The 23920-nt window shown below is 47.1% G+C and overlaps 1 protein-coding gene and 1 long non-coding RNA gene across 2 annotated transcripts in view; both read right to left on the bottom strand.

The window, feature by feature from the left end:
- Positions 1 to 1952, bottom strand: part of LOC142700654 (uncharacterized) — a gene marked incomplete at its 5' end in the record, with an annotated part of 40101 nt that extends 38149 nt beyond the window's left edge. The window contains one exon of the mRNA XM_075848115.1: positions 1844 to 1952. Coding sequence (XP_075704230.1) covers positions 1844 to 1952 — 109 coding nt within the window. The remainder of the gene's footprint in view (positions 1 to 1843) is intronic.
- A 2159-nt stretch (positions 1953 to 4111) lies between these two features.
- LOC142678775 (uncharacterized) lies at positions 4112 to 16283 on the bottom strand. Its single transcript, XR_012852636.1, has 3 exons — positions 16030 to 16283; positions 4766 to 5149; positions 4112 to 4281 (listed from the first exon to the last, which is right to left on the bottom strand). It is a non-coding gene; the product is annotated as an uncharacterized LOC142678775 (long non-coding RNA).
- Positions 16284 to 23920: the final 7637 nt, after the last annotated feature.

The raw sequence follows: 23920 nt of genomic DNA, 5'->3' as shown, positions 1-23920 counted from the left end.
AGTACATCAGGGTATATGTAATATGTGAGGAGTACATCAGGGTATATGTAATATGTGAGGAGTACATCAGGATATATGTAATATGTGAGGAGTACATCAGGGTATATGTAATATGTGAGGAGTACATCAGGGTATATGTAATATGTGAGGAGTACATCAGGGTATATGTAATCTGGGAGGAGTACATCAGGGTATATGTAATATGTGAGGAGTACATCAGGGTATATGTAATCTGTGAGGAGTACATCAGGATATATGTAATCTGGGCGGAGTACATCAGGGTATATGTAATATGTGAGGAGTACATCAGGGTATATGTAATATGTGAGGAGTACATCAGGGTATATGTAATATGTGAGGAGTACATCAGGGTATATGTAATCTGTGAGGAGTACATCAGGGTATATGTAATATGTGAGGAGTACATCAGGGTATATGTAATATGTGAGGAGTACATCAGGGTATATGTAATATGTGCGGAGTACATCAGGGTATATGTAATATGTGAGGAGTACATCAGGGTATATGTAATATGTGAGGAGTACATCAGGGTATATGTAAGCTGTGAGGAGTAAATCAGGGTATATGTAATATGTGTGGAGTACATCATGGTATATGTAATATGTGAGGAGTACATCAGGGTATATGTAATATGTGAGGAGTACATCAGGGTATATGTAATATGTGAGGAGTACATCAGGGTATATATAAGGTGTGTGGAGTACATCAGGCCATAATAAGAGGGTATAATAATGGGGTAAATAATACAATTCTCCATAGATGTGTGTTACGCTGTGGAGCAATCCTTTCCGCACAGGCCGGTGTCGCACTGATAAATGGTGTCCTTACTTATCCCCCTTTTGGTCCACACTCCTTTGCAGTTTGGGGAATTTTGCTGGGAAAGGGTTGTCCTGGTATAATACGGGCGCCCTCGCTTCCAGCAGATATGTTTGGGCCCTTCTCTTCCTTGTTCCCAAATATTAGAGCCCTGATAATCTCCTCCTGAAACAGAAGGAAAGTTCCCCTCGGACCGGCTCATCTGCATATTTTTTCATCCTCGACTAATGGGAGCCATAACTTTTTTATTTTTTCATAGACGTAGTGGTATGAGGGCTTTTTATTAAGATAATTGTGGGGTACATGTAACTTTTTAAACATTTTTTATTCCATTTGTTTTTACTGTTCTTTATAATATCCCGTTACCTTTATCCTGTGGGTTATTTTTATTTTTTTATTTCATTGATTGAGCAGAGTAAAGGCTTATTTTTGTGGGGTGCGCTGTAGTTTTTATTGGTACATACGACTTTTTGATCACTTTTCATTACATTTTTTTTAGCGCTAACGTGACCAAAAAATTGCGATTCTGGCAGTGTCATTTTTTTTTTTTACGGTGTTCACCATGCGATTTAAATAATGTTATATTGTAATAATTCAGACTTTTACGGATGCGGTGATACCAATTTTGTTTATTTTTTTACAATACTTTAAAAGGAAAAGTGGGAAGTTTATTTTTTGTACACCACTAATTTTTTTGAAACTATTTTAAAACTATTTTTTATGTCCCCTCAGGGGATTTGAACCAGCGATCGTCAGACATACTAATGTATTGAATTATTGTTATTTTTACAGGCTCCTGGTGCCCCTCATAAAATCTGACACTAAGCCTAGTACATGACCGGATCCATAGATCACCTTGTAGAGAACTTCTATGTGCAGTCACAGCTCCCTCAGCTCCTGCACTATGTATAACACATTGTCTGACGTGTTACTGTAATGTAGAACTAAGGAGGAACCCCACCTTAACAAACCTCCCAATTCACTTTCTAAATTCATTACTACTTACCTGTGGTAACACCTCCTGGAATTTCCTCCTCCACTTCACTCTTACACAGTTGATCGCCCCTCACCCACTCTTCTTCATCCTCCGCTTTAATATTAGTCAGATCTTCCCCCTGATTTCACATATGGAACAATTCAGTACAATACAGCAGAGAGTGCGAAGAATCTAACAGAACAACATAAGAAACCACCAAAATCTATGACCCCATCTATGACCGCAGGACCAAAAAGCTCCACACCCCCCTATATAGATCTGGTATAGGGCTCAGCTTCATCTACCTGATGATTCTCTGGGACATTGTGATTTTCCTCTGGACAGTCCTGGGAATACAGAGGACTGGGACATCTCTCTGGTGGATTTCTCCTACTGGATCCATCTGTAGGAAACACACAGTGACTGAATACATGACTACTGTATATCTGTCTATATATCAGACACTTCTCTCTAAATTTCCATGTTTACTGATCAGAGCCGAAATTACAATGTTGAGGTCCTCACTGCCTGTGTCGATGTTCCTGCACCTTGTAAGCCGCAGGCCCAAAGTAGACCATGGCTTACCATAGCGAATGGTGGGAAACCTTCGGCTCCCTGCTCCGCCATAGTATTTAACTGTATCTGCTCTCTGTGGTCGCGAATAGACTTGAAAGTGGCGGAATAAGTGTTCCCTGCTATCAAAGAAAACACACACACACACACACACACACACACATATATATATATATATTTATTTGTTCTAAGTGATTAGACATGTTTTTTTTATGGACTTTTATGAAAACTTTTTTTTCGTTTTTAGGTCTCCTCTATACACAGAAGCTGGATCATTCGCTATCAGCCAAGTCTGTAAGCACATAGGATGACAATAATGAAGATCACATCTAAGTTGATTATTCTGAGATTGTTTTTACGGAACACATTGTACTTTATGTTAGTGGTACATTTTTCTCCATACATTCTGTGTTACATTGTTAATAAGGTTGAAAAAAACAAAAACACAAGTCCATCAAATTCAACCTATAATCCGACCGTGTTGATCCAGATTAACGCAAAACCCCCATGAGGTGGATGACAATTGTCTCATTAGGGGAAAAACTCCTCCCCGACTCCAAATCTGGAAATCACAATAAATCCCTGGATCACTGTCCAGGGATAACTATAGCACTGACTACCCATAGTCCGTGCTGCCGGGTGGTCATAACTCAAGATTAGTCCTGCTTGTCTCCATGGCTCCCGTATCCACAACAGCCGCCTGCGCTGTACAATATAATGTGAACTCTAATGCAGAGTTATCAGCAGCCGGCAGCGCAGACTATTGCTGTATTTAGAAGCAAAAATGGAAATACAAGTAATACAGCACACTCCCAGCTCACTCCCTGTACTGAGTGGAGGGGGAGGCAGCCGGTCACTCCCTGGACCACATGTCGATCACACACCGCAGTATGGAGATGTGTATTACCAAGCTGCGGATGTGTATACCCCACATGATGACACAGAAGAGGGTCCCTGACAACAATAGTCTCATCATGTGGGGAACACACACCCCCGCCACGGCAATACCTCTGTATACTGCAGTGTAAAGATGTGTACTCCATGCAGTCATGGGGAAACTGGGGACAATAATAACCGGGGTGGACTGTGGCTGTCAGGAGATGCTGGGAGTTGTAGTTTTGCACAGCAGGAGCGACACAGGTTGGAAAACATTGCCCAAGGACATAAAGACGATGTAAGTGCAGAAATAAGTGTCTACCAGGAGAACGTCTCATCCAACGTCTGATCAGTCACTGGTTATATAAGACTATGTTCACACACACAAGTCACTGTCCCACTCATCTGATTGTGGTTAGTAAAAACTCACGTACCTGCTGCAAAAACAACCACATTCAGTTATATGGAAACTTCTACAACAAATCTGTGACCATTCCCTAGTGCAGCACTGCAGCAAAGCAAGGAACATGTGATCAGAGATCAGGAATCACATGTCTGTATATACTGCAAATGACGAAATTATCACTTCAACAAAAAACTAATAATATATAAATTATAGATCTACAGTATATCTCACCTTGTGATGTGCGCGGCCGGTAGTCCTCCATCATGACCTCCTCGTACAGATCCTTGTGTCCTTCTAGATACTCCCACTCCTCCATGGAGAAATAGACAGTGACATCCTGACACCTTATAGGAACCTGACACACACAATGATACAGTCATCACCCAGACACCTCCAGTGCTGTTACTGTAGAATTTCCCAGCATTCCCAGCAGTGTCACCTCTCCAGTCAGCAGCTCAGTCATCTTGTAGATCAGTTCTAAGATCTTCTTCTCAGGTATCCGGGAGTGAGGGGGAGGCTCTGTGATGGGGCTCTGACTACTGCTCCATCCTCCTGACTCATGGATGATGGGAGTCGTACAGTCACCCGATGTCTTCTTCACTATTGTGTACTCCTGTGTATGGAGAGAGACACTTCGAGAACTGAACACAGTATTCCCCCTCAGTAGAAAGAGGGAGATTGTGACCCCGCTGTATAGAGCTCTAATGACCCCACATCTGTAATGACCTCACCTACAAAAGGACATTGAGGAAATAGAACGAGGCCAAAACTAAAGAGGAAATAATATTGGGGGACTAGATGGACCATGTGCTCTCCCCCTTGACGTCATCTTCTATGCTTCTATATAGATGTCATCCTGATCCTCCTGGTTCCTGGTCATCCTCATTGCTCTACAACATTACTATTGCTGCATTGGTGACATGACACATAACTGACCATATTGGTAGCTGATCTTCAGCTTTTCTGCTGTTGGCTTCTTGACGTCACTTGGTAGGTCTGGAGGCTGTTATACAGGACACTGGATTCTTCCTATTACTTCCTATTATGTATTGTCCCTTCCCTATGTGTGACTTGTTCTAGAATGTAGAAAAGTTTACCTCTCCGCTCAACAGGTAGATGATCTCCAAGGTGAAGTCTAATATTCTTCTGCTCATCTCATTCCTGTCCTTGTCCATCCTTGGTGGGTCATTCAGGAGAAGGAGCGTTGTGGAGGAGAAGATGAGAAAACTGGAGGAACTTGAGGATCTAGTACTGCAGACGTCTTTATGAAGAAAGGAGAAGATGGAGATCATACAGGGGACAACATCATGTGTGACATACAGAACCTCACTTATTGATCATTGAGAGAAACATCTTCTCAGAGCCGTCACCATATGGAATAAAGGGGTATTCCCAACACGGACATTTCTCCCCAGGATATGCCAGAAATGTCTGATAGATGCGGCTCCACCTCTGGCCGTGCTCGGCTGTTTCTGGAACTCCTATACAAGTGAAAGGAGAGAAACAATCTGCTCAGGTCCTCCTGCTATATAATATGCTGCCAACAGATCAGACTGGTGTTCAATGTGACAGATGCCTTTTATGAATTAATACACCCCTAATATAAGTTTTTACAGATATTAGAAGTTACCTCAGAGATCCTCGATCTTCAGAGACATCTAAAATTCTTATTTATTACTGTACTCTCCTATTCCTTGTAGACTGCTATCCGCTAAAACAATTGTACTTCACAGTACCCTGTGACTAGAACTTTGTTCACATCTGCAAGACAGACACCAACCACGGTTCCTGTATGGTCCCGGCAGTGCAGTGTTCATGCACGGAAGGTCCCGGCAGTGCAGACTGCATGCACGGGAGATCTCGGCAGTGCAGTGTGCATGCACGGGAGGTCTCGGCAGTGAAGTGTGTATGAACGGAAGGTGCCGGCAGTGAAGTGTGCATGTACGGAAGGTCCCGGGAGTCCAGTGTGTATGTACGGAAGGTCCCGGCAGTCCAGTGTGCATGTACGGAAGGTCCCGGGAGTCCAGTGTGCATGTACGGAAGGTCCCGGGAGTCCAGTGTGCATGTACGGAAGGTCCCGGGAGTCCAGTGTGTATGTAAGGGAAGTCCTGGCTGAAGTGTGAGGAAGCAGCATGTATTGCGCTGTGTGTGCAGGATCTCTGCATTATCTGATCACTTAGCAGTCACATCTTACACGCAGACTTCTGTAAAGTGTGACCTGTCCTCCACCTTCTACATTACTCTGTGCTGCTCCTTCTAGACCGGTCCACCACCTTCGACACAGTAGACCAAACCATCCCGATACAAAATGTCTAGTCCCTTGACATCACAGACTTGGCCCTCTCCTGGATTTCCTCATACCTTACCAACCAAAGATTTATTATCTCCCACTCACACACCACCTTCTTGTCCCACCCTCTCTCTGTTAGTGTCCCTCGAGACGGGCAAGAAACCTTTGTGACGCCCTGGTTCATAGCTACCACAAACCTCCAATGACTAGACCAATCTTTGGAGCAAGTAAACCAAAGTGGGGCTGTCGTCCATGTGGACGTTGCATAGCCTGTCCAAACATCAACACAAGCAATGAATTTGTGGATTCATCTGGTCTAACAACATATAAAATTACTTGGCCAATTAATTGTAACACCAAAGGAGTTGTTTATTATGCATGCAGCCCTTGTCCAAAAATGTACATTGGCCTTACCACAAAACAGCTTAAAGTAAGGAAAAGGGAACATGTAAATGGTATTAAGGCAGCAAGGGGTACTACACCTGAAAAGGTGGAATTCCTTAAAACTCTACCGAGACATTTTTTTCTACATCATCGATGCAATTCCAAAGACCTTCATGTGAAAGGCATCGACCATGTAGAATTGGACCTGAGAGGTGGGTCATTGATGAGGAAATTGTTAAAGCTGGAATCCAGATGGATTTGGAAATTAAAGTCAGTAAAATTTGGGTTTTGCAGCTTTCCTATAAGGGGTGTTGGGATCTCCCGTGGTGTTGTTTTTAAGTCCCTGAACTAAAGTGTTTAGCAAACTTCATTGTTTAACTTTTACCTATTTTTAGTTTTTTGCAGATTACCAGTAACATACTTATGAGTTTGCCGTGACCTACTCGTTTGATGTTGTTCGAGCCCACAATAAGATTCTCTTAAAAGTTCTGAGCAGCCAGTCTATGGACGAGATTGATGTCTTTGTATTCACTTTATTTTCTCTTGATTGTTAATATGTATTTACAGTACAAATTCTTACATACGTATGTACTTACCCTTGGAATAAATACTAATTATTCATTCACATTTAATTTTCATGCGGTGTAGGGATGCAATATATTTATTGTTTTATATCTACTTGAATTTATTTCTTTTGCCCAACATTTTTTCACACATTCACACGTACACATACTTATGTGTTTATATTAAACACTTTGTCATAATTGTCACTTTCCAAACACATTTTTTGATTTGTTCGCTTATACATTTGTCACACATTATTATTTATCACATCATTATATTATTTCATCTTAATTTCACTCTTTCACACTTTAGTTGGTTTTTTCACTTCTATGTATATGTATTTCACGTTTTTATAATTGAAATAATTTATAGTAGTGTATTTTAATCACCTTTTATGGTATTTGTTTATTTTTTAACATACATTTAATATTTATGCACATCCAAGAAAAATGACTTTTTTTTGGTTTAGGAATGGCCACGTTTAATGGGGGAGCGTTTATGGGCTAAGTGGATATGTATTTATGCATATATCTGTATGTATGTTCTCTTATCAATTCATGCACATGTGTATATGAACATATTGCATTGTTATATTGTATTGTGATCACTGCAATATTTTTGTATGTATATGTGTAAGTCAGTATGTAATGCATCTTTATTTGTGTATGGCTATCAATATGTCTTTTGTCTTTTTTCATTTGTTTGGTCTTTAATCTCAATTAATTAATTGCTGCAATAATTTTCTGTATTCGTGTGTATTTATGTATTAGTATTTAAATTTATATCTGTTTGATTAATTCATCACTTGTTATGGCACACCCTCTACATCAGGTGTCTCAAGCACGCGGCCCGCGGGCCGCATGCGGCCCCTGGGGCTGTCATCTGCGGCCCGCGGGACACAGAGCCGCTAGGATCGGCTCTGCTCCGAGACTCAGGAATTCCCTGACATCGCTGTCCACATATGAACAGCGATGTCTGGGGCTTCCCCAGAGCCGGAGTCCCGGGCAGAGCGCTAGTACAGGCTCTGCTCCGGGACTCTGTGGAATTCCCTGACATCGCTGCCCATATATAGACAGTGTGTCAGGGTCTTCCCCAGAGCGGAGCAGAGCGCTGGTGTCGGCTCTGCTCCTGGACTCTGTGGAATTCCCTGACATCGCTGTCCACATATGAACAGTGATGTCTGGGGCTTCCCCAGAGCCGGAGTCCCGAGCAGAGCGCTGGTATCGGCTCTGCTCCGGGACTCTGTGGAATTCCGTGACATCGCTGTCCACATATGAACAGCGATGTCTGGGGCTTCCCCAGAGCCGGAGTCCGAGCAAAGCACTGGTGTCGGCTCTGCTCCAGGACTCTGTGGAATTCCCTGACATCGCTGCGCATATGTGGACAGTGTGTCAGGGTCTTCCCCAGAGCGGAGTCCCGGGCAGAGCTCTATTATCGGCTCTGCTCCGGGACTCTGGGGAAGCCTCTGACATCGCTGTCCATACATCGACAATGATGTCAGGGGCTTCCCCAGAGCAGGAGTCCCAGTGATGTCAGGAGCCCAGCTGGAGTCCCAGGAAGAGCCTACTAGCGCTCTGCCCGGGACTCCAGCTCTGGGGTTGCCCCTGACATCTCTGTCTATATATGGACAGTGATGTCAGGAGCAGAGCTGGAATCCCAGGCAGAGGGCCAGAAGCGGCTCTGCTCCGGGACGCCAGCTCTAGGCAAGCCCCTGACGGCACTGCGGCAGCATCAGCGGAGGGCGCACTGCGGCAGCATCAGCGGAGGGCGCACTGCGGCAGCATCTGCGGAGGGCGCACTGCGGCAGCATCTGCGGAGGGCGCACTGCGGCAGCATCTGCGGAGGGCGCACTGCGGCAGCATCTGCGGAGGGCTTTGCTGCAGCATCTGCGGAGGGCTCTGCGGCAGCATCTGCGGAGGACTCTGCGGCAGCATCTGCATTTAGCGACACTTAAACTGGAAAGCTGGATTGTTGAAATAAGCACGTGGAGAAATATCTCACATTTTAAACCTAGCGGTATTATTATAGTAATATAGTGTTATAGTAGTTCAAATAACTAATTGATTAACAATAATTTTGTATTGTATCAAATTTGAAAGTAATGCGGCCCGTCAACTTCCCATTTTTTCTATATGCGGCCCACTTACCCGGCCGAGTTTGAGACCCCTGCTCTACATTGTGTATATAAAATAGGGCAAAGATAGGGACAGCTACCAGTCACTGTGTCTATTACGTCTGTGTAAAATGCTTTCATGGTTTACTTTCACTTCTCCTCCTCGGCATAGGCGGCTTGCTCGTTCCCTGCATCTCCCTTTGTTTGTATCTCTGTATCCAGGGCTACAAGGACTGGTGGGACACGTGGCTTATGTCCTTTTCACTTCCGGGTTATGAACTGGATGTTATTCCTGTGTCAGATGCTGCGTCCAGCACTGCTCATTGAGATTGGTTTGAGCCAATCACAGGTGAGTTTCTCACCTGTGATTGGCTCATTGTTATTTAAAAGGCTCATTTTTGACTTTCTGACACCACCCCCAGATGAAGGCTTCCTGCTGAAACATGTGTTGGGTGTGATGCCAGACAGTGCCGCTCTCTAAACATGGGTAAGGTGTTCCACTGCAGCGGTAACTGGTAGTTTATACCAACATTGGACTACACTACTTACATTTATTCACTATCCATTGTTTAATTTATTATTAGGCTGCTGTAGATCTGCTACATGCATGGTTCCATTTAGAAGTGGGGGATCGTTACTTCTGACTTTACATAGGAACATGCAGGTTGCATGATGCAATACACTTCATATACCTTGCCCACTCTTTCCTGTATGATTCAGCGCCTCTGTTGTGTATCAGTGTCTGGTATCCATCTATACTGTGGTAATCATCTCTGTTTTTAATCTTGTTTGTTGTTATGTATCAATAAATTTATACCGTTTAATATAAATTCGTGGTGTGTCAGACTCAGATTTTTAGGTTTTTGTTTAGTGTCACCCAAGGGTCTCAGTGTCCTGGGACCCTTACTCTTCTCAATCTAAAACTTTGGTCATATCTACCTCCCTGGTCTTGATGTTCCCTCCCTGCTATCTGCAGTGTATAACAGTTATCTCCTCCTTCACCTCCCGCTTCCTTAAGATCAACATGGAGAAAACGGAATCATCTTTACCCCTATTTACCTCACCCCCCCCCCCCCACTTACCAGAACTATCAATCACAGGTAATGGCTCCACACTTTTCCCGTCTTACAGGTCGCTGTATTGGGATAACCCTTAATTTCAAACAGCACAGCCAATCGCTTCCCACTTCTTGCTGCCTCCACCTCAAACCCTCTAGAATTCAGTCTTTCCTCACCCTCAAAAATGCTAGTACATATGCCCTCATCAGGGGTGTAACTAGGAAAGACTGGGCCCCATAGCAAACTTTTAACTGGGGCCCCCCTCCCCTGGGTGTCACACAACCCCCCCCCCCTTGTAGATAGTGCCTTTTTTACAAACCCCCCCCTTTTGATAACGCCACACAGCCCCGTTTGTAGATATCTACAGGGGGCACTGTATGGCGCCATCTACGGGGGGCACTGTATGGCGCCATCTACGGGGGGCACTGTATGGCGCCATCTACGGGGGGCACTGTATGGCGCCATCTACGGGGGGCACTGTATGGCGCCATCTACGGGGGGCGTCTGTAGGGAACGCCATACAGCATCGTCCCCCACCCCCGTAGGGAACGCCATACAGCGTCGTCCACCCCGTAGGGAAAGCCATACAGCGTCGTCCACCCCGTAGGGAACGCCATACAGCGTCGTCCACCCCGTAGGGAACGCCATACAGCGTCGTCCACCCCGTAGGGAACGCCATACAGCGTCCCCCATCCCAAAAAAATGCGACCTACAGTGTGTCCTAATAAGACATGCATCCCCTATCCACAGGATAGGGGATACATGTGTGATCGCTTGCAGCGATAGGGAGAACGGGGGACTGAAAGTCCCCTGAAGTTCTCCATGACTAACCTCTGACTTCCGGCGTCTGTGTCGGCAGCTCACTAAAAATGAAAGGAGCGCTGGTCACGCATGCGCACAAGCGGGACCGGCGCTCCATTCATTTCTCCGGAGCTGCCGACACAGACCCCGGAAGTCCGAGGTTTGTGATGGGGACTTTCAGTCCACCGTTCTCCCTATCGCTGCAGGCGATCACACATGTATCCCCTATCCTGTGCATAGGGGATACATGTCTTTTGTTTAATGGCAGAGCGGGGAGATACCTCCCTGCTCTGCCGTACTGTTCAGTGGCGTCCCGCTGTAGCAGCCATAGCGGCTGCTAGCAGAGCCTGCGGCCATGGTGGGGGCCGTGCCGGCGGGCGACACGGGCCCCCTCATGCCGCGGGCCCCGTAGCAGCCGCTACGGCGGTAGTTACGCCACTGGCCCTCATCAGCTACCATTTAGACTACTCCACCATCCTCCTCTGTGGCTTCCCATCTAACACTATTACACCCTCCTACCCATTCTCAACTCTGCTGCAGGGGTAAATCTACCTCTCCCCTCATCCCACCTCTGCGGTCACTGGCTACACATTGCCTGCTATATGAAGTTAAAAATGACATGCAAGGCTGTCAACATCTTGTCCCCTCCATACATCTCTGCCCTAATCTCCCGATATCTCCCCACACGTAATCTCCAGTCCACAACCTTTCCCCTCCATAGATCTCTGCCGTAATCTCCTGTCCTCACGAGACCTTCTTTGCTCTCCTTTTATCGGTTCCTCACATCATCGTCTAGAAGATTTTTCACGTGCGTCCCCCATACTCTGGACCTCTTCCAACCAACACATCCCATCTCTCCCACCATCCAAACGTTCACTAGTAACCTGAACACCCCCTGCTCAGAAAAGCTTACACCCTGTAATATCCCGTCTGCAACTACTCCACCGGATGACCAGCTTTTACCCTCACCTACGGTCTCCTCCTCTCGTAGAGTGCAGTCTACGCGGGCAGGGTCTCTCCTTCTCTTGTAGAGTGCAGTCTACGCGAGCAGGGTCTCTCCTTCTCTTGTAGAGTGCAGTCTGCGCGGGCAGGGTCTCTCCTTCTCTCGTAGAGTGCAGTCTACGCGGGCAGAGTCTCTTCTCTTATAAAGTGTATTCTACGCGGGCAGGGTCTCCTGCTCGTATAAAGTGTATTCTACGCAGGCAGGATCTCTCTCCTTCTGGACCAGCCAGTCATTCATTAATGTTTATTGTCATGTTTTGTACTTAACCCCTTGGAAACGCAGAAAATTTTCATTTTTCCTCCCTCCTTCCAAAAGCCAGAACTTTTTTATTTTCCAGTGACACAGCCATATGAGAACATGTCTTGTGTGGGACATGATGTCATTTTTAAAGGGGTTTTCCACGATCAGACAACAGATAATCTATCCACCGGATAGGTCATCAGTATATGATCGTGGGGGTCTGACACATGGACCGATCAGCTGCCGGATGTTTTGAACGTTATGCACTAGTTGAAGCCAGAAGCAAATGTCTCCGTCCACTAAACAGCGGCCGTTCTACAGAACTGCAGCTCTGCTCCTATTCACTGTAAGGGTACGTTCACACGAGCACATTAACGTCCGTAATGGACGGACTTATTTCGGCCGGAAGTCCCGGACCGAACTCAGTGCAGGGAGCCGGGCTCCTAGCATCGTAGTTATGTACGACGCTAGGAGTCACTGCCTCTCTGCAGGACAACTGTCCCGTACTGTAATCATGATTACAGTACGGGACAGTAGTTCCACGGAGAGGCAGTGACTCCTAGCGTCGTACATAACTACGATGCTAGGAGCCCGGCTCCCTGCACTGAGTTCGGTCCGGGACTTCCGGCCGAAATACGTCCGTCCATTACGGACGTTAATGTGCTCGTGTGAACCCAGCCTAAGGGTACGTTCACACGGCCTATTTTCGGGATGTAAACGCCAAAAAATCGGAAGCAGAACGCCTCTAAACATCTGCCCATTGATTTCAATGGAAAAAACTGCGTCCTGTTCCGATGGACCGTTTTTTTACGCGGCAGTTTTGAAAAACGGCAGCGTAAAAAAACGGCCGCGAAAAACTGCAGAACACTTCTTGGGACGTTTTTGGAGCTGATTTTCATAACCCTATTGAAAAAAGCTCCAAAAACGTCTGTAAAAAATGCAGCGAAAATTGCGAGTGGTTAAAAAAACGTCTGAATATCCAGAGCGGTTTTCCCTTGTAAACAGCTCCGTATTTTGAGACGTTTTTGACTCTGCGTGTGAACATAACCTAACACTGCAGCTCGGCCGCTATTCCGTGACCGGAGCATCTGCTTTCAGCATGGACGTCGGGTGCCCGGAGGCAGCCGGAGCAGCTGATCAGTGCGGGGTCCGGGTGTCAGACCCCCACAGATCATATACTGATGACCTATCCGGTGGACGTCATCAGTTGTCCGATCGTGGAAACCCCTATTATTTTTAGGGTTTCGTTTTGCGACGTTCACCATGCCGTAAAAATGACTTGTTACCTTTATTCTCCGGGTCAATACGATTACGACTACACCAAATTTATATTTTTATCTTCTCCAAGGAAAGAACGAGTTGTTCAAAAAACAAAATGGTTTTGCGTCGCCGTATTGTGAGACAGAAGGTTTTATATTTCCGGTGATTGCGCGGTGTGAGGGGGTTTATGTTTCCGGTGATTGCGCGGTTTTATATTTCCAGTGATTGCGCGGTGTGGGGGGTTTTATATTTCCAGTGATTGCGCGGTGTGGGGGGTTTATATTTCCGGTGATTGCGCGGTGTGAGGGGGTTTATATTTCCGGTGATTGCGCGGTGTGAGGGGTTTATATTTCCGGTGATTGCGCGGTGTGAGGGGTTTTATATTTCCGGTGATTGCGCGGTGTGAGGGGTTTTATATTTCCGGTGATTGCGCGGTGTGAGGGGTTTTATATTTCCGGTGATTGCGCGGTGTGAGGGGTTTTATATTTCCGGTGATTGCGCGGTGTTATATTTCCGGTGATTGCGCGGTGTGGGGGGGTTTTATATCTCCGGTGATTGCGCGGTGTGAGGGGGTTTATATTTCCGGTGATTGCGCGGTGTGAGGGGTTTTATATTTCCGGTGATTGCGCGGTGTGAGGGGTTTATATTTCCGGTGATTGCGCGGTGTGAGGGGGTTTATATTTCCGGTGATTGCGCGGTGTGAGGGGGTTTATATTTCCGGTGATTGCGCGGTGTGAGGGGTTTTATATTTCTGATGATTGCGCGGTGTGAGGGGTTTATATTTCCGGTGATTGCGCGGTGTGAGGGGTTTTATACTTCCGGTGATTGCGCAGTGTGGGGGGGGTTTATATTTCCGGTGATTGCGCGGTGTGAGGGGTTTATATTTCCGGTGATTGCGCGGTGTGAGGGGTTTATATTTCCGGTGATTGCGCGGTGTGAGGGGTTTTATATTTCCGGTGACTGCGCGGTGTGAGGGGTTTTATATATCCGGTGATTGCGCGGTGTGAGGGGGTTTTATATTTCCGGTGATTGCGCGGTGTGGGGGGTTTATATTTCCGGTGATTGCGCGGTGTGAGGGGTTTATATTTCCTGTGATTGCGCGGTGTGAGGGGTTTTATATTTCCGGTGACTGCGCGGTGTGAGGGGTTTTATATTTCTGATGATTGCTCGGTGTGAGGGGTTTTATACTTCCGGTGATTGCGCAGTGTGGGGGGGGTTTATATTTCCGGTGATTGCGCGGTGTGAGGGGTTTATATTTCCGGTGATTGCGCGGTGTGAGGGGTTTATATTTCCGGTGATTGCGCGGTGTGAGGGGTTTTATATTTCCGGTGACTGCGCGGTGTGAGGGGTTTTATATATCCGGTGATTGCGCGGTGTGAGGGGGTTTTATATTTCCGGTGATTGCGCGGTGTGGGGGGTTTATATTTCCGGTGATTGCGCGGTGTGAGGGGTTTATATTTCCTGTGATTGCGCGGTGTGAGGGGTTTTATATTTCCGGTGACTGCGCGGTGTGAGGGGTTTTATATTTCTGATGATTGCTCGGTGTGAGGGGTTTTATATTTCCGGTGACTGCGCGGTGTGAGGGGTTTTATATTTCCGGTGATTGCGCGGTGTGAGGGGTTTTATATTTCCAGTGATTGCGCGGTGTGGGGGGTTTATATTTCCGGTGATTGCGCGGTGTGAGGGGTTTATATTTCCTGTGATTGCGCGGTGTGAGGGGTTTTATATTTCCGGTGATTGCGCGGTGTGAGGGGTTTATATTTCCGGTGGTTGCGCGGTGTGAGGGGTTTTATATTTCCGGTGATTGCACGGTGTGAGGGGTTTTATATTTCCGGTGATTGCGCGGTGTGAGGGGTTTATATTTCCTGTGATTGCGCGGTGTGGGGGGTTTATATTTCCGGTGATTGCGCGGTGTGAGGGGTTTTATATTTCCGGTGATTGCGCGGTGTGGGGGGGGTTTATATTTCCGGTGATTGCGTGGTGTGAGGGGGGGGGGTTTATATTTCCGGTGATTGCGCGGTGTGAGGGGTTTATATTTCCGGTGATTGCGCGGTGTGGGGGGTTTATATTTCCGGTGATTGCGCGGTGTGGGGGGTTTTGTGGGGTGAGATGTAGATTTTGTGGGTGACATTTTGGGGACTTTTTATTCCATACGTTGGCATCCAAAAGCAGCGACGTTCACGTGTGAATTATTTCTGCGGTTATAACTTGATATAGTAATAATTTGGACATAACAGATGCGGCGATTCAGTTATTTATTTTTAATGTTTTTTTAAAAAACACAAGAAACTTATTACAATGTATTACTATGGTAACCGGTCTATATCGCTTTCGGAGGACAGAGGAAGCCGCTATCTAATCAGATGCCGCAGTCGCTATTCATCACGGCATCTGAGGGGTTAAACGGCCGGGATTGCGCTGTCTCTGATCTTGGCGGTTGCAGGCGGCTATCAGAAGCCGTGTACGGTGCAGGCTCCGCTCCTTCTAGGGTGACGGCGCACGTCCATCATAATACTATAGATCTGATGTCACCAAGGGGTTAAACCCTCCTGTATTTCATATTTACAGCGCTAATAATAATAATCACTAACACTGTGCCAGACAAAAACGCACCAAAACCGGACAGAAATGACCTCATGTAACCTTACCTTACTACTGCATCATGGGAAATCCCCTGACTGATAACAGAGGTGAGTCACGGAAGTCATGTACACCCGACCATAGCTGAAGGACCTGTGATGACGTCACTACCATGTGACCGGGGTGGGAGGGGACAGAGCTTACAAGTGGAGAGGAGGCATCACACCGCCCCCTCATGTCACGTGATCATCATCACTTTACACAGCAAAGGCGCTGCGTCCCCACACACGGGGGCCAAGCACGTAATCGTCATAACAGGTTCTTCATACAACGCTCAATCTAGCCACTTCTAAGCTCCGCCCCCTGATACCGCGGTTACGGGATCTTGATATCGTCACAGGTCCTCCATCCACCACGTCTCTCTACTGATAAGCTCCGCCCCGGTCACATGGTGGTGACATGTTCACAGGTCCTGCAACTATTGCCGTGTATGAGGTAGAGAGCAGCACTGGTCCGGTGTTCTCTCTGTTATCAGTCACCCCTGTATGAGTGTGTATACCGAGAGCTGTCAATCATCTGGCACTATCAACAGGGGGGCTGTGTGTGGCGCCATCTACAGGGGGCTGTGTGTGTGGCGCTATCTACAGGGGGGGCTGTGTGTGGCGCTATTTACAGGGGGGCTGTGTGTGGCGCTATTTACAGGGGGGCTGTGTGTGGCGCTATTTACAGGGGGGCTGTGTGTGGCGCTATTTACAGGGGGGCTGTGTGTGGCGCTATTTACAGGGGGGCTGTGTGTGGCGCTATTTACAGGGGGGCTGTGTGTGGCGCTATCTACAGGGGGGCTGTGTGTGGTGCTATCTACAGGGGGCTGTGTGTGGTGCTATTTACAGGGGGGCTGTGTGTGGCGCTATCTACAGGGGGGCTGTGTGTGGCGCTATCTACAGGGGGTCTGTGTGTGGCGCTATCTACAGGGGGTCTGTGTGTGGCGCTATCTACAGGGGGTCTGTGTGTGGCGCTATCTACAGGGGGTCTGTGTGTGGCGCTATCTACAGGGGGTCTGTGTGGGGTTCTATCCACAGGGGGGCTGTGTGTGGCGCTATCTGCAGGGGGTTGTGTGTGTGGCGCTATCTGCAGGGGGGGCTGTGTGTGGCGCTATCTACAGGGGTTGTGTGTGGCGCTATCTGCAGGGGGGTTGTGTGTGGCGCTATCTGCAGGGGGTTGTGTGTGTGGCGCTATCTGCAGGGGGTTGTGTGTGTGGCGCTATCTACAGGGGGGCTGTGTGTGGCGCTTTCTACAGGGGGGCTGTGTGTGGCTTTCTACAGGGTGGTGTGTGTGGCGCTATCTACAGGGGGTTGTGTGTGTGGCGCTATCTGCAGGGGGTTGTGTGTGTGGTGCTATCTACAGGGGGGCTGTGTGTGGTGCTATCTACAGGGGGGCTGTGTGTGGTGCTATCTACAGGGTGGTGTGTGTGGCACTATCTACAGGGGGTTGTGTGTGTGTGGCGCTATCTAAAGGGGGTGGTGTGGTGTTATATACAGTCGGGTGTGCGGTGCGATCTACAGAGGTGTGTGTGGCATTATCTACAGGGTGTGTGTGCGTGTTTGGCAATATCTACAGGGGGAGTGTGTGGCACTATGTACAGGGGGAGTGTGTGGCACTATGTACAGGGGGTTACGTGTGTCGCTATCTACAGGGTTGTGTGTGTGGAACAATCGACGGGGGCACTATCTACACTGGTTTTTACGCTACCAGTAGTGGTCCGCACATATCACCTCACCCTAGTGATAAAAGTGGGACGTCATCTGCCTGTTAGATACCGCCCACCGTAGTGGTTGTCAGCCAAACTAGTGCAGACATTTTTGTTCGTTTATTTGTATGGAGAAATTCTGGGAAGAAAGTCATGCCCCATTAGCCACACCCACCAGATAAGTCACGCCCACCAAGGAAGCCACACCCTAAGTGTCCCTGGAAAAAATTAATGTTGGCAACTATGTATACAGAGCCAGAACTTTTTTATTTTTCTGTGGATGGAGCGGAGTGAGGGCTTTTCTTTTGTAGGACGAGCTGCAGTTTTTGATCACTTTTTAATACTTTCATTATTTTATTTTTGGAGCTTCTAGTGTTTTGTTTTTTAGTTTTTATTTCTTACGGCATTCACCGTGCGGGTAAATAACATTTAATTGTAATCATTCTGTTTACGGATGCGGTGATACCAGTTATGTTTGTTTGTGTTTTTTACGTTCCTTTAAAGATAACCTTTCACCTCTCCATACATGTGCAGCATGTAATGGCGAGGGCTGAACAAACCCTGTGGCACTTTACATTTTTTTTTCTACCTCCCTCCGTTATTTAGATATCGGTGCCGTTATATTTGGCGCCCGATATTTAAATAACCCCCTGAACAGTCAACGGGGCGTGTACTGGCAAGGGGGCGTGTTACTTGCCACAGCAAGAGCGAGAGTGTGCGATTGCAGTCTTTTCACCCGAACTGGCAAGGGGGCGTATCACTGCTACGGACATTGTAAGAGCTGTAGAGAGGAGAGCACGCATGCGCGCTCATCTCTTCAGCTCTTGTGAGAGATCAGTCTTTGCCGAACTGGCAAGGGGGCGTATCACTGCTACGGACAGTGTGAGAGCTGGGGAGAGGAGAGCGCGCGCTCATCTCTTCAGCTCTTGTGAGAGATCAGTCTTGTACTTTGTCTGCCGAACTTCCAAGGGGCGTATCACTGCTACGGACAGTGTAAGAGCTGGGGAGCGCTTACACTGTCCGTAGCAGAGACACGCCCACTTGTACATGCCGATGTGGGGTCCTTACATACAAATCGCCAGTCAACTCTGGCTCCCAAAAAATTGGGGTGTTTTCCATGCTTGAATTGCATTAATTGCAATAGCATGGAAAAGGGAAACACTTTTGTACATCCGTTAAACGGTAGGGTCTTCCACATCAAACATTTTTTGACCCGTGCGTCATCTTATGTTATATATGTACTACAGTATCCCTATAAACTGATATATGTGGGGGAAACCACACAGGACTGCCGTGCACGTATAAATCAACACAGATCTACTATTAGAACGAAGAAACTTGATCTCCCTGTTCTGGCACATTTTGTTTCAGCAGGACATGTGGCCAGTGATCTAAAATTTTGGATCATTGACCACGTGCCCATGCATCGTAGGGGTGCTGATATAGAGTTTCCAGATTGAAACGTAGGGATACATGGACTGTGATTTTCGGTTCCTTTGATGCGCCTTGTGTGGCAGTCGAGCGTTATTGATTGGTGTATATGAATCTGAAACACACTTCACACGACGATGTTTACTGCAATAAAAATATTTGAATATATGCACATTGTTATTTTTGTCATCTGCAGATTATCTTCATGGATTGGACTGCCTCCTCTGTCTTCCGGAGTCCTTATAGAACTGTTGACTAGTATACATCTATGGAATTTTTCCATTATAATATGTTACACATGGTCCTCTTGCCTCCTGATATGGGGATAGTGCATTATTATACATTGGTTTGGTGACATTAACATTTAGTTGGTGATTATCTGCAGCTATTATTCCATAGGGACACTAATAAAAAGGTTATGGTTAACTTTTTTTCACAATTCTTAGTGCACTGGTTTGTATGTTTATACATCAAATCAGGGGCACTCATTCTATACATAGTATAGCAGGTTTACCACAGTCACATATATTTATCCCTTATCGATATTTTGCTGCAATTCTATCAAAAGACTTAGGAAATCCTCGTCTTGACTATAAGGCTTTATTCAGACGAACGGGAATCCCGTCCGTGCAACGCGCGTGATTTGCACGCGCGTTGCACGGACCTATATTCGTCTATGGGGCCGTGCGGACATGTGCGTGATTTTTACTCAGCGTGAGTCCGCTGAAAAAAAGTCACGACATGTCCGTTCTTTCGCTGTTTTTCATGCATCACGCACCCATTGAAGTCAATGGGTGCGTGAAAACCACGCATGCCGCACGCAAGCACTTCCATGCCAACTTCGTGATTCGCGCAAGAGCTGTCAAACTATAAATCTAAACAGAAAAGCACCACGTGCTTTTCTGTTTACAAACTTCCAAACGGAGTGTCTTTGAGATAAGCGAACCCGGACAACCGAACCGAACTTAACCGGGTTCGGCCGAAGAGTTAAACTGTTTCAGCACCCTGGACAGTGACTTCCGATCACAATATACATGAACGTGTTAAAAAAAAAAAAAGTTCTGACTTACCAATAACTCCCGGCTTTTTCCTCCAGTCTGACCTCCAAGGGCGCGTCACCAAGGACGCGTCACCAAGGCAACGGCCGGGAAATTCTCGGTAAGTACGAACCTCTTTTTTTTAACAGGTTGCTAAATATGGTGATCGGAATTCACTGTCGAGGGTGCTGAAAGAGTTACTGCCGATCAGTTAACTCTTTCAGCACCCTGGACAGTGACTGACGTCGGCTAGAATCATCTCTATGATGGCGGCTGCGCGAAAATCACGCAGCCGCGCATCATACACGGATGACACACGGAGCTGGCAAGTGATTTTTGCGCGCGCAAAACGCCGCGTTTTTGCGTCCGCAAAAACGCCACGTTCGTGTGAATCCAGCCTAAGGCTGGGTTCACACGAGCACATTAACGTCCGTAATGGATGGACGTATTTCGGCCGGAAGTCCCGGACCGAACTCCGTGCAGGGAGCCGGGCTCCTAGCATCATAGTTATGTACGATGCTAGGAGTCCCTGCCTCTCTGCAGGACAACTGTCCCGTACTGTAATCATGTTTTCAGTAAGGGACAGTAGTTCCACGGAGAGGCAGTGACTCCTAGCGTCGTACATAACTACGATGCTAGGAGCCCGGCTCCCTGCACGGAGTTCGGTCCGGGACTTCCGGAGTTAAACTGTTTCAGCACCATGGACAGTGACTTCCGATCACAATATACATGAACGTGTAAAAAAAAAAAGAAGTTCTCACTTACCGATAACTCCCTGCTTCTTCCTCCAGTCTGACCTCCCGGGATGACAATTAAGTCCAAGTGACAGCTCCAGCCAATCACAGGCCAAGCACAGGCTGCAAGCGCTGGTCCCAGCCTCCTCCTCAGGAGAGGCCAGCGCTCGCGTCTACTCACCACAGTCGGATCCCATAGGGTGCGCGTGCACGCTCTTAAAGGGGCAGCGCGCGCACCGGACCTCATTCATGAACCTTGACCCGTGAGTACTCTGGACTATAAGACGGGTCCAGCACCCTAGTTCTAAGCCTGAGCTTTGTTGTGTATTCCTAGTCTGTCTTGCAAATGGCCCCCTAGTTTTACCTGCTCCCAGTGTTCGTGTTCCTGTATCCTATAACTTGTATCCTGATCTAGTGCCGTGCTGTGTTGTATACCACGCCTGTTGTGCTTCTCCACAGCTGACGTCCACCTGCTGCCAAGTTCCTGCCAAACCTACCTTGCACCTGTCCGAGCTGCCACAGGTACCTATACGAACTATAGACTTTGACCTGCGTCCGGTTGGCCAGCTGCCTTACCGCCAAGGCAGTACGGCCCAGTGGGTCCACAGACCCTTCGTGACACATGTTCTCTACTGATCACTGTATTAGGTGATATTTATTGTATAGTTAGATGTGAGTACAGGAATACAAGTATGTGCATGTTCTCTACTGATCACTGTCTTATGTAATATTTATTGTATATATATTGTAGCTGGGTTAATGTGGTTAGGGGCAGTAGAAAGGGGTCAAAGAAAAGGAAGGCAAAGTTTCTGACATTCCAAGCAAAATTCCAAGTTGGGTGATGATGCGAAGGTGTCGGTCTCAGAAATGGCTACCCTAGTGGATACTGATTTCCCTAACAGCCGGGAGAACAGCCCAGCTAGTAGTCGGCGGGATGGTAATGCAGGTAAGCCAAGACAATTGATAGTTGTAGGGGATTCTATAATCAGGAAGACGGATAGAATAATCTGTCGCCAAGACCGCTTCAACCGAATGGTTTGCTATCTCCCTGGTGCCAGGGTTCGGCATGTGGTGGAACGGGTGGACAAATTGCTGGGAGGGGCTGGTGATGATCCAGCTGTCGTGGTCCATGTGGGTACCAACGACAGAATAAATGGTAGGTGGAGGAGCGTTAAGAATAATTTTAAAGAACTAGGCTGCAAGCTGAAGAGAAGGACCTCGAAGGTTGTATTCTCAGGAATACTGTCTGTGCCATTCACATCACAGGAAAGACAGCGGGAGCTCAGGGAGTTAAATGAATGGCTGAAGTCTTGGTGTAAAGGAGAAGGCTTTGGGTTCCTAGAGCATTGGGCTGACTTTTCATTGGGGTACTGTCATGATGCGGGGTGTGGACCCACTGGGCCGTACCGTGTAGCGGAATGGCAGCTGGCCAAACAGGTAAGTACAGAGTTCAATTAGTTCAGCGAGGGTACCTGAGGCAATCGTAGGCAGTAGCAAGGCAAGCACGTCCAGGACCAGGCGGCGGGAAGTTGTCAGGTGAGACTTAGCGGATCAAGCGTAGGCTGTAGCACGGCAATAGCAATAGGTAGCATGGAAACGGGATACAGGAGCAAGGTACACTGGGAAACTGGGAGACCATAAGCACGACAAACGAAGGGTAACGAACAACGCTCTGGCAAAGAGCAAGAGGATAGTGCCCTTTTTATAGCCCAGGGCAACCTGGGCTAGATTGCAGACTTCCTGCTAAAATGCACGCACTGGCCCTTTAAGGTCGTGCACACGCGAGACACTCGAGGTCCGGAAGTGAGTGCCGGAGCCTCACAGGAGGACGATGCTGCAGCGAGGTAAGGTGTCCATGGCCACGGCCGTCGAAGTTAACGACGGAACGTGGCCATAGACGTTACAGGTACAAACTGTATTCTGCAGATGATTTGCACCTAAATGGAAGGGGATCCGCTGTGCTGGGGGAGAGAATTCTAGCTGGGGTGGCGGAGTATTTGAACTAGGGCTGAAGGAGGGAGGCCAATGTAGAAAATAAAGGGGTAGTTAGGTTAGAGAGGGGTCAGACTATATTGGTGGGGGGAGAAACAGGGTGGGGAGAAGACTAGGCAACAAGATAAGGAGATCCTTTCGTTACAAAACAGCAGTGAAAATAAAAAAGCCCAAATAATGTCAAATCACATTTATGATACTGAAAGTGAAACATTTAAAGGCAAGTTAAACTGTATGTTCACAAATGCAAGAAGTCTAGCAAGCAAAATGGGGGAGCTGGAGGCCTTGGTACTGAAGGAAAATATAGATATAGTTGGTGTTGCTTAAACATGGCTAGACTTCTCATGACTGGGCTGTAAATTTACAGGGTTATACACTTTTTCGGAGAGACAGGGTCAATAGGAAAGGTGGTGGTGTATGTCTGTATGTGAGAAGCAATATGAAGGCGAGTGTGAATGAGACATTAGAGGGTGGAGGAGGTTGAAACCTTGTGGGTGGAATTACAAAGGGAGGTAAACACTGAAAAAATTACTTTTTGTGTAATCTATAGATCCCCCAATATAACTGAGGAGATGGAAGGTCAGCTATATAAACAGATGGAGCGGGCTGCACAGGCTGGTACTGTAGTGATAATGGGAGATTTTAATTACTGGGATATTAATTGGTGTCATGGTTCGGCTTCAACTGCAAAGGGGAGACATTTCCTCAACCTGTTGCAGGAAAATTTTATGTGCCAGTTTGTGGAAGACCCGACTAGAGGTGAAGCTCTGTTGGATCTGGTCATTTCTAATAATGCAGAGCTTGTTGGGAATGTCAATGTTCGTGAAGGCCTCAGTAACTGATCACAATATAGTTACATTTTACCTATACTGTAAAAAACAAACACCGGCTGAGAGGGCAAAAACACTTAATATTGAGAAGGCCAATTTCCCCAAGATGAGGGCTGCAATTCAGGACATAGACTGGGAAGAACTAATGTCAAATAATGGTAGAATGATAAATGGGAGATTTTGAAATC

The sequence above is a fragment of the Rhinoderma darwinii genome, chromosome 1 (genome assembly GCF_050947455.1).
Source record: "Rhinoderma darwinii isolate aRhiDar2 chromosome 1, aRhiDar2.hap1, whole genome shotgun sequence".
In the NCBI taxonomy this organism is placed as follows: domain Eukaryota; kingdom Metazoa; phylum Chordata; class Amphibia; order Anura; family Rhinodermatidae; genus Rhinoderma; species Rhinoderma darwinii.
This window is presented reverse-complemented; position numbering and strand designations above follow the sequence as displayed.